General features: G+C 52.3%; 1 protein-coding gene across 1 annotated transcript; it reads left to right on the top strand.

Moving 5' to 3' along the window:
* Nucleotides 1–968: 968 nt before the first annotated feature.
* Nucleotides 969–3,703, top strand: HMGN2 (high mobility group nucleosomal binding domain 2). Its single transcript, XM_054292356.1, has 6 exons — nt 969–1,011; nt 1,500–1,544; nt 1,947–1,976; nt 2,519–2,569; nt 2,895–2,990; nt 3,335–3,703. The coding sequence occupies exons 1-6, from the start codon at nt 997–999 to the stop codon at nt 3,368–3,370; spliced, it is 273 nt and encodes a 90-aa protein (XP_054148331.1). The 5' UTR covers nt 969–996; the 3' UTR covers nt 3,371–3,703.
* The last annotated feature ends 6,397 nt before the right edge of the window (nt 3,704–10,100 follow it).

Raw genomic sequence — 10,100 nt, 5'->3', positions numbered from 1 at the left:
CTGGAAAAACGTGCAGCTGAGGTGTGAAACAGCCTGGGTTTACCTGGGCAGGGAAGGGGCACAGGCTGCTCCTTGGGGTGTTGTTCTGAATGAGGCTGAACCAGAAAGTGAAAGGTTCAGGGCACGGTGCAGCGGTGATGAAGATGTTCGGCTGGATTTACAGCCCGGGGCCGTGGCCGTGCCAGGTGTGAGCCATGTCCCCTCTTGGAAGGAGCCCAGCTCCCCTTGGCACCAGCAGCGGGCACCTGTGTGAATTGACTGAACGTCATTTTATCGCTTTTTAACATTTCTCTCTCTCCTTCCAGCGCTGCCGCCTCCTTTCCGGACCCAGCTCCCGCATCCCCGGCGTCTGCACGGGGAAAGGGCGCCCGGTGCTTGCCCCGGGAGGGGCCGCGGGGCGGGAGGTGCTGAACGAACAGCTCCGCTCACCTGCGCGGGCTGGCGGCGGGCCTCGGGGTGTTCCTGCCCCCCTTTTCCCCGAGCCGTTTTCCACATCCCCAATTTTCACCTTTTCCCCCCCATTTCTCCCCCCCCCCCCCCCCCCGCGGGTTTCCCGCGCGCGCGCACGGAGGGGGGGGGGGGGGTGAATGGCGCGCGCGCCGCCCCCTCCGCGCCCCCCCATCCCCTCCTTCCCTCCCCGCCTTGGCCCCCGCCCACGTGACCCGCGCGGGCCAATGGGCGCGCGGGGCGGCGGGGATCCGGCTGGAACCGGTTGGGCCGCGTCCGGCTCTATATAAAACTTTATAAACACCCGATTCCAATTAGTGGGGTCGGGACCAGCGCAGCCCGCCGGGTGCAGCCCCGCTCCGCAGCGCGCCCCGCTCCGCAGCGCCCCGCTCCGCTCCGCGGCGCCGCCAGCGCGCCCGGCTCCGCACCCCCGCCTCCCGCGCCGCTCCCTCCGCCCCCTCACGGCGCCCGGCGCGCTCCGCTCTCCGCACACACTCACACACACACACACATTTACTCACACACACTCACACTCGCACACGCGGAGCCATGCCCAAGAGAAAGGTACGTGCTGCCCCCGCCGCCCTCTCCCCCCTCACGGTGCCCGTTCCCCCCTCACGGAGCCGCCTGTGGGAGGGGGGGCGGGACCAGCGCTCCCCCCGCGCGTTCGGGGCGGTAACGGAGCCGCGGGGCCTCGCGGGGTGGGGGCGGCGCGGGGCCGGTACCGGCGCGGCCGCGGGCGGCGGGAGGGGCCCGCCGGTCCGAACCGGTTGGTTTTGGCGGGAGGTCGGGGCCAGGGGAGGGGGAGGGGAGCGCCGGTGCGGGCGGGAAAGGGCGGGAAGCGGCGGCGGCGCTTTGCCGCCAAAACGGCGGGGGCGGGAGGGGAGGGACGGGGATGGGATGGGGAGCGGGGCCCGCCCCGAGCGGCGGCGGCGCCCCCGCACCGCCTGCGGGCCGCCGTGGGCACGGTCCCCCCGGGATTTGGGGTAAAACGGGGGGGAACGGGAGCCCTGCCCATCGCCGGTCCCTACAACCTGTGTCCCTGTCCCCAGGCTGAAGGAGACACCAAGGGCGATAAGGCCAAAGTTAAGGATGAGGTAAGAAGTTCAGTGTTTTGAGAAAGTTGGATCATCAAGTGTTTCCCTTGGAAGATGAGGTTTAACGTCGTCAGAATGACTGCGGAGTAGTGGGGAGGGTTATCTCAATTGATTCTGACTTTTCAAAGTCTTAACTGCTTTTTAACCATGAGAAATCTTCTTTTAACCATGAAAAATTACTCAACTACCATTAGCTATTAGTAATTCCAACAGCATAGCCTCATGTTTCTTGAGAACACAGAAAAAGGGAAACTGGGAAACTACCATCTTAATTTCTAAAAACTAAAGAGCTATAGATGTAATTTCTGGGGATTGACTACTTTGGGAAGAGAGCAAGTTTGTGAGAAGTTTAGAGTTCATTTCCCATGTCATTTCAATAGAATTGTTTTCCTTTTCCAACAGCCCCAGCGGAGATCAGCGAGGTTATCTGCTGTGAGTATCCTCTTGCTGGGCAGAGGTGTCACCACACTCGCTGGTTTTACACACGACCTCTGGGTGTGCAAATGTGTGCCAGCGCTGGAGGTGAAAATTCAGTTCCTGCCTTAAGGCCCTGCCCCATTGTGTGCTGCTGTGGCAGTGGTAAAATAATGGACAAACCAAACAGCTGCTGCAGTTTCAAATGCTTTATTTGCTTTCCTAAAATGAAGCTATTTGGCCTGAACGTTAAAAAAAAAATAAAAGAAAGTAGTTTGTTTCTCTGGAGCAGGACTTGAACAAGGGCCTGGAGTGCCAGGACAAAGGGGAATGGCTTCCCACTGCCAGAGACTTGGCTATGGGGAGGGAATTCCTGGCTGTGAGGGTGGGGAGGCCCCTGGATCCCTGGCAGTGCCCAGGGCCAGGCTGGACAGGGCTGGGAGCAGCCTGGGACGGTGGGAGGTGTCCCTGCCATGGCAGGGTGGCACTGGGTGGGCTTTGAGGTCCTTCCAAGCCAGACCATCCCACCAGTGTCTGACCAGGTTTTCTCTCCCTTGCAGAAGCCCGCTCCTCCCAAGCCAGAGCCCAAACCTAAAAAAGCAGCTCCAAAGGTGAGTTGGGTTGGCTCAGGGCTGTTTGGAAAGGTGAATAAATGTGTGATGAGATTTGGCATTGCCTGGCAGTGATAACAGCTGACAAACCTTTGATGAGCAGCTGTGCAGTGAGGAAATGGAGCTGCATCCTAAAGCTGAACTGACAGCTTGCAGATTTCACAGAATTTGCATAAAAAATACCCGAGTGAGGAGCTCTCGCTTGCTGTCAATCCCTTCACAAACAGACCTGGGTGTCTGTGTTCTTTTGGAGCCAGCACCCCACAGGGGCTGTGGCTCTGCCTGGCTCTGGGAGCTGACAGCAAATGTTGTCTTGCATTCACAGAAGAGCGAGAAGGTGCCCAAGGGGAAGAAAGGAAAAGCTGATGCTGGCAAGGAGGGAAACAACCCTGCAGAAAATGGAGATGCCAAAACAGACCAGGTATCCCAGCAGGCTGGTGTGCAGCTGCATTGATTCCTTTCCCTCGGACCGGGACAGGTCTTGGCTCGTGGGTGCTGCTTACAACCCTCGGCACAGGGGGTGTTGGTAAAGAGTTAAATTGTCTGTTTGCCAGGGGATGTTGCCACATGGAAGTTACCGTTCTTCTGTGAATTCAAAAAGCAACTTCTAAGTTGTGTTTTATGGTGCAACAGATGTTCAATTTAATTTTATTAAAAATCAGGGCTGTGCAGCCCAGGGAGGATTTGTTCTGCTCAGGGTTTTGCTGTATAGAAAAATGAGTGTCCAGTTTTTAATGTGTTGACTTGTTCCCCTTTTCCTTTCAGGCACAGAAAGCCGAAGGTGCTGGTGAAGCCAAGTAAAACATGTGAATTTTTGATAACTGTGTACTTCTGGTGACTGTACAGTTTGAAATACTATTTTTTATCAAGTTTTATAACAATGCAGAATTTTGGTTTACTTTTTTTTAAGCTATGTTGTTAGCACACAGACCGCTTCATTGTTGTGTTCTGGGGGGGTGGGGGGCAATGGGGACAAATGTCATTTAGTCTATTTCTCAAAACCTGAATTTTAATAAGAAAAGCTTCTGCCAGTCCCCCAGTTTTTGGAAGAAGGGCCCTTCCTGCAGGGAGGAAGAAGGGATTCCCCCGTGCTGCGTGTCGTTGTGTCCAGGTGAGCGTCAGAGCTGCCTCGATGCTGTTCCTGCTGCACGTCCCAGTGCCCCCAGCTCTGTCCCCTGCTCACCCAGAGCTGGGACCTTCCCTGGCAGAGGATCTGCATTGCTGGTGCCCAGCCTGGATGTTCTGGCTCAGACAGGAGCTGCTCCTCCTCTCTCCCCCTGTGGACCCTCGGATGCAGAGTTCTGCCCCTGCAGTTTGTGCTCCCCTCCAAGTCAGGGTGGGTTTGTGCAGCGCTGTCAGACAGCGCCCGTGGGAACGCGCCCACCCTCACTCTAAACCTCCCCCAGTGCCAGCTGAACATGCTGACGGTTTTTAGCAACTTCTCCATTTCGGTAGTCCACAAAGGGAGGGGAGTTTGACAGTTGTTGTAAGGTGTTGCAGATTGTAGCCCATGTCCTGCCTAAATTACCATGATTGTTCATGAAAAGTACCTTTAATAAAGCTGGATACGGTTTGGCTTGGACTGTTCTTAATGCTCTCTAATTTCTCCTGCCTTTAGTTCACTTCGTGTGGTTTAAGAGCATTTCCTTTGTGCATGCCTGTGTTCGTGCTTTCATTCAGATAATTAATTGTTATAATTCACACCTGAAAAGCAAGATTTCCTTACCTGAAAGTGAGGTTTCCTGGCCTAAAAGCTAGATCACTGCAGTGTGTTTTTAGAGCCTTGGCTTACTTGGAGGCTGAAAATGGAACATGTAAATAAATCTACTGAGTTAATTCTTTATTTTCTAAAATGCAGCACTGTACGAAACAGGGAGGAATACAGTGATCTTGCAGCAGAGGAAAGTAAAATTCTGGTGAGCTTTTCTTGGGAGTGAAACCAGAACTGGCTCCATAAAACTGATGATGTGTTACATTTCTGCACTTAAACTTGAATATTGTTGTTCCTGCTAATCGAATCCAGACCTGGCTGGGGTAGTGACTAAGCAGGAGACGAGATTTTTTGAGTAAAAATGCTCCATTTTTATAATTGCTACTTAGACTCCAGAGCAGAGCCAAACCCAAACCCCCCTGTGTAAATGTCTCCTTCAGTGGCTGTCAGAGGAATATTTTTTCCATCTCTGCTTGGCTTTCCCTGGGATTTCAGTGTCTGTTTGTGATTAAGTTCAGTGACCTGTTTCAACCTGTGCTGATTTCAGAGGGAACCCAGTGAAAACGAGCAGGGAAGAGTTTCACATCCAGAAATTTCCAATGTGCTGGAAGTGTCCTGGAGCGGCTGCAGGCACAAAAGGCAGATTGGGATGTGCCCCCAGGAGCTGCTCCATCCCGGGTTCCATAGCTGCTGTGTCTAACAGAAAAGAAATAATGGAGAATAATCCTTCATTAAACCCCTCCCAGAAACAGCCACCAAACCTCCTGAGCAGTCGCTGGGGCGGCCGGGCAGTGGGATGTCGCTGTGGAAAAGAAAATAATAATTAAATGTTAAAATCAGAAAGTTGGAAACAGCCTACCCTGCTTTTGTAGGGATTTACCTTGCTGGGCATCTATAAATGAACGAGTACTTCCAGAGGAGCTGGGTCTGGGGGTTTGCCTGTGCCCAATTTCCAGCTGGAACGTTCTGGAGTTCCCTGTGTCCATCACGGGCTTGGTGACCTCTTCACCCCGTCATTAACAAAGTGCTGCTAATGAAGGGAACCCAGGGCTGCTCTTTGTTGGAGGAGTTACTCCTTCACTTCTCCATCTCCCCACCCCAGCAGCCCCTGCTGACCCGTGTGGATCCTCGCAGGATCTTTTCCCCAGCCAAGCACAAAACCAGTGATTTTAAGCAGCGTCTGCCCCCTAAATTCCTCAGAAAGCAAAGGATATTTTGGGTGCTGAGCTGCTTCCCCCTGCACTGCTGGAGTTATTGGCCTGCTGGGCTTGACTCGACAGGCAGGGCTCATCTATTTCTCCTTAAGCAAAGAGAGACTGAGGGATGCTGAAGCCAGTAAATCCAACTAATTAGCTGTGTAAATTAGAGCTGGGGAGCTGCAGCCCGTGCCTGCTTCGTGGTTAGAGGCACCACAAATCTGCATCGCCGCCTGCCAGAGCGCCTGAAGCTGAACAGACATTTTTTCTGCTAAATTGTAATCATTTTACACGGAAAATTGTCTCTTGTGCGTCTGCTGGGAATGGGGCTGGTGCTGCCAGGTGCAGTTAACAGGCTGGTCCCTTGGGTGGGCTCTGCAGCAGCGGGGATTTGTCCTGCTGGAGCTTTGGGAAACACATCCAGGGGCCAGAAAGTCACCACTGGCAACGGAAAAACAAATGAGTTCTGTGCTCCGCAGCAGGCCTGGAAGCTGGGCACAGGATGGGTTAAATCCATGCAATATTGGAGCTCTGCCACTAATTTGTTTCTGCATTTATTGATTTCAGCACAAGTCACCTGGGAAATAGGGCCAAACTGCTGTTGTCATTTATTACCCTCTTAATAGGTGAAGTTGCAAAGAATGACCAAGTTCTGCTCAGGGCTGAAGCCTTTGGGATGCTGGAAGTGGATACTGGGGATGATCCTTGTTTTCCCAATGCTTCAGGATTTTGCTGAGGTTTTAAGAACTGTGAAATTACTGATAAATTATAGAGCAAAGTCTCTGGACTCTCCCCAAAGCAGCAGCAATTACACTCAGCAGAAGTTATTGTGAGCAATGTGAGCAAAGTTAATGTAAGTTGCCAGCCAGTGGCCACTTCCCCATATCCTACAGAGCCACCTTTCCCCAGCCATGGGTTTCTGTCAAACTGAAAGGGAATTGGGCTAAAACCCACGAGAACAGGTGAACTGGACCCTGCCAGGAGGGCTCCCCAGGCCCTGCTCCTCCCAGGGCAGTGCCCCAGGATGAACATTTGAGTTTCAGAATCATTCCCCCTGCAGCAGTTTTGCTTTTGCCTTCAGTTCTCTTTGGAAGAAGCAACAGTTGCCTCCAGCCCTGCACGGGTGGGCTGAAAGGGAGCAAGGAAGGGAAATGGGCTGAATTCAGCCAGTGCAGCCAGAGGATATTGAGTTGCAGGATCATTTTTGTCAGAGGAATCACGCAGCTTGATGGCACAGGGATTTCATTGTCCCTAAATCATCCCAGATATGGTAATGCCGTACCCAGGGACTAATATTGCTGACTATAATTCCTCAGCAATGGCACCTTCTCCTGCAGTTGGTGGAGATGAAATGGAGCTTGAGTTAAACTCACAATTTACAGAGTGAGCCCATCATTTGAAAGGGATGGGAGGGAGATGGCACAGGGGGAGCTGTGGTAAAGTTGATTGAAGCTAATAAAGATCTTTAATGAGTTGGCTTTAGAAGATTTCTGATGTGAGAGACTGGGCTTTGTAAAGACTCTATTAAAACTGTTTTGTCTTTTTTTTTTTTTCTTTTTTAACTTTTTAACCATCTCTTTATGAGGGGAAGGAGAAGATCTACAATGTGGCAAAGGAAACAGGAGTAAAAAATTTCAGAGAAAACTTTGTAAAGCTGAGACTTTTTAGGATGCATCAGCCTGGAGAAAGCACTTGGGGAACCAAGAAGGAGCAGTCCCAGGTGGGAGTGCCCAGGTGTGGAGCAGGTACCACAATTCTCTGCATTTTTCTGGACACATAAACCCCAAACAAAATTTCTACTTTTCCCCTTTAAAGAGATTTGATAGTAGATTTAATTTTTCCTCACTCAGTTACCCCACTGAGGTTACTTTTGGATTTTGGACAGATTTCCCTGCAGGCTGCAGCTCTGCCCTGCTCTCGGGTTCGTGCAGAGGAGGGTGTGTGTGGCAGTCTCCTCCTGGAGAGGAGTTACTATCAGATTACTATTAATCTGGATTACTATTTTGGCACTGTCCAGACAGATTTTGTTTGTTTTTATTCCATTGAAGTGGTGTCTTGGTGCTTCCTGATGTAATTCAGTCTCCTCTCAGCACAAGAGCTGAACGTTCCTGTATTAGGGGCTCTGAGTTTAGCCCGAGGATTGATTGCAAACTTGGGCAATTAAATTGGCTTTTCTCACCATCTCCTTCTTCCTGGAGGCAATAGCAGAGGTTGTTCCTGTGCTGGGGTGTTTGTGGATGGGTTTTGGTGCCTGCAGCCTGCCTGGAGCTGCCCAGGTTTCCCTGCCATACCATGACCCAACAACTCCTGTGCTGCCAAGCCCCACTGAGAAAAATCCCCTCGATACCGAATTAATTCTCTTGCAAAATCATCCTCGATTTCAGAGCGAGCAGGATCTGGGCACGTTGGAGGGGAAGGCGGATTTGGGAGCCCCCGGTGCTCCTTCCACGGCTCGGTGGGTTCCTGGGGATCGCTCAGCTCATTAACACTCGGTGATTAATTAAAACAGCAGCCTTTCCTCGCCTTGGCCGCACGGGGGTACCAGCGAGCCCCGAATGGCGCGGCCGGAGCGGGGCTGTCCCTGCCCATGGGGGCTCCTGCTCCCGGAGCACGGAACCAGCGCTGCCCCATCCTCAGAGACCGGAGCTGGGCAAACCCCGCTCACCCCAGCGCCCCGAGCCCTCCCTGCGCCTCCTTCCCAGCTCTTGGTGGGATTTTACTCAAAATCCACACCGAGTGCTCAGTTCCTCATCGGTTTACAGGCATAGCTGACTTTGCAAAGGAATTCATCCGTGTTATATCAAGCCTTTGAACTGAGGCTTCCCATATTCTATTTTAAGAGTCGCTGGACCATTCCTTTTCCTCCTCAGGCCATTATTGCAGCTGCTGTGGCACATGTCCCGAAAGTTTGAGCCTAAAACTAGAGCTGCCACTCTCCGTCTCATCTGTCCTCAGCTTGGGAAGGGATATCCTAAACCCAGATTTAAATAGGCGGCCTGTAAGCCTGCTCTCTTTTAGGCTTGTTGGCACAAACTGCTTATGTCAGAATTGCTGAATCTTCAGCCTGAGATCACAGAATAAGTGGTGATGTTCAAAGAAGTAATATAATATTTTAGTTATTGAAAAATGTCCTGTGCTTTTTGTGTTACTTCATTTTGCTTTTGTATTCCCGTATTTGAGTTTGTGCTTTTGCCCTGTGAGCCAAATCTAGGAAATTAAGTTGTAACATCGTGTTAATCTCCGTAAGTTTAACCAGAGTGATTCTTCTGATGCTGTAAACTCTGGGCTCACTTTGCCAGGCACCAACTTTTACCTGCCTTGTGTTAAAGGCTCCCAGGATGAGGGAGTGCATTTGTACTGGGCTGTATTGTGCTGAGGCAATGCCACCAGTCGCTGGTTTCCTTCACCTTTCCCTCTCCCCAGAGCCTCAGTCCCTGGGTTATCTCCTTCCAGCACATGCTTTCCATGTTTATCTTTTCCAAGGACGGTGTTGAAAGCTGGGAAGGAAGTGGCTGCTTCCCAGAGCTGGCGAGATTGCAGGGAAAGCACTTGACACCCTCATGACACTTCCTTGAAATGGATGCAGAACAGAAAGATGAGCTCCTGGTAAGCCAAACTCATTCCTCTCATTCAGTTCTCGGTGCCTGCTGGGGACAGGGATTTATGCATTTATAGGGGTGAGGATTTGTTGGATAAAGTGGGCAAAACACCCAGAATAATGGGGGAAAAGCAGAAGGCAGAGATTTCCAGTCACAAGGGTAAATGCTGTGGCAGGAAGATGCAGCAAGCGTTGAAGCCAAGTGTTTCAGGGAGATCTGAGTGCTGAAAACCACATTTTATCCCCGTCTCCATTGAGCACACCCTGTCACCATGCCCTGGTGGCTGTAGATAACAAACCTGGAGTGATTGTTGGGCAGGCCAGGGTTCCACCCATGTGCAGTGAATTGTTGGGAATTTGGTTTAGTGATTAACTCAGCGAGTGAACAAGTTCCATGCCCAAAGCAGGGATGGAGCAGCCCTCACCTTGTGGGTGAGGTTTGGGGAGGAAAGGCCAGGCTGGACCTGGATTCGGTGTGGAGCAGCCTGGGACCGTGGAAGGGGTCCCTGCCCTGGCAGGGCTGCAATGAGATGGGCTTTGAGGGCGTCCCAACCCAAACCTGGGCTTCTGTGAAATTCTGGGCTTCTGTGAAAGCAACAGGCTGGTTTAACCCAGACTGGGGATGCTGATAAACCCTCCCCAGAGCAGGTCAGAGCAGCCCCACTGCTGGGGCTGGCTGTGATATCCCACGCTGTGAGCCTGCCCTGCACCCAGGAGCAAACAGATCGTTCAAGATAAACCTCCCCAATGTCAGCCCAAGGTCCTTGTCACATGCTGTGTGCCCGGAGCTGGCTCTGAGCACTGCCAGCCCTGTGTGCTGGGCACTGAAACTGCTTTGGGTTAAACCCAGATTCGTTGGGTTCCTGCTGGCGTGGGCAAACAGCTCTGGGCAGGTGAATTGCAGAAACAGAGGTGAGGGTGGGGACAGGGCTGTGAGCAGGTGAGGACAGGGACAGGGACAGGGACAGGGACAGGGCTGTGAGCAGGTGAGGACAGGGACAGGGACAGGGACAGGGACAGGGACAG

Source organism: Melozone crissalis, unplaced genomic scaffold (assembly GCF_028551555.1).
Source record: "Melozone crissalis strain CALT ecotype California unplaced genomic scaffold, PUWL_Pcris_2 ptg000108l_1, whole genome shotgun sequence".
Classification (NCBI taxonomy): Eukaryota; Metazoa; Chordata; class Aves; order Passeriformes; family Passerellidae; genus Melozone; species Melozone crissalis.
This window is presented reverse-complemented; position numbering and strand designations above follow the sequence as displayed.

Excerpts from the sequence above, each read along its gene's own strand:
- HMGN2 (XM_054292356.1), top strand. Across the intron at positions 2,570-2,894 it reads CTAAAAAAGCAGCTCCAAAG|AAGAGCGAGAAGGTGCCCAA; the intron begins GTGAGTTGGGTT and ends TTGCATTCACAG. Across the intron at positions 2,991-3,334 it reads GAGATGCCAAAACAGACCAG|GCACAGAAAGCCGAAGGTGC; the intron begins GTATCCCAGCAG and ends TTTTCCTTTCAG.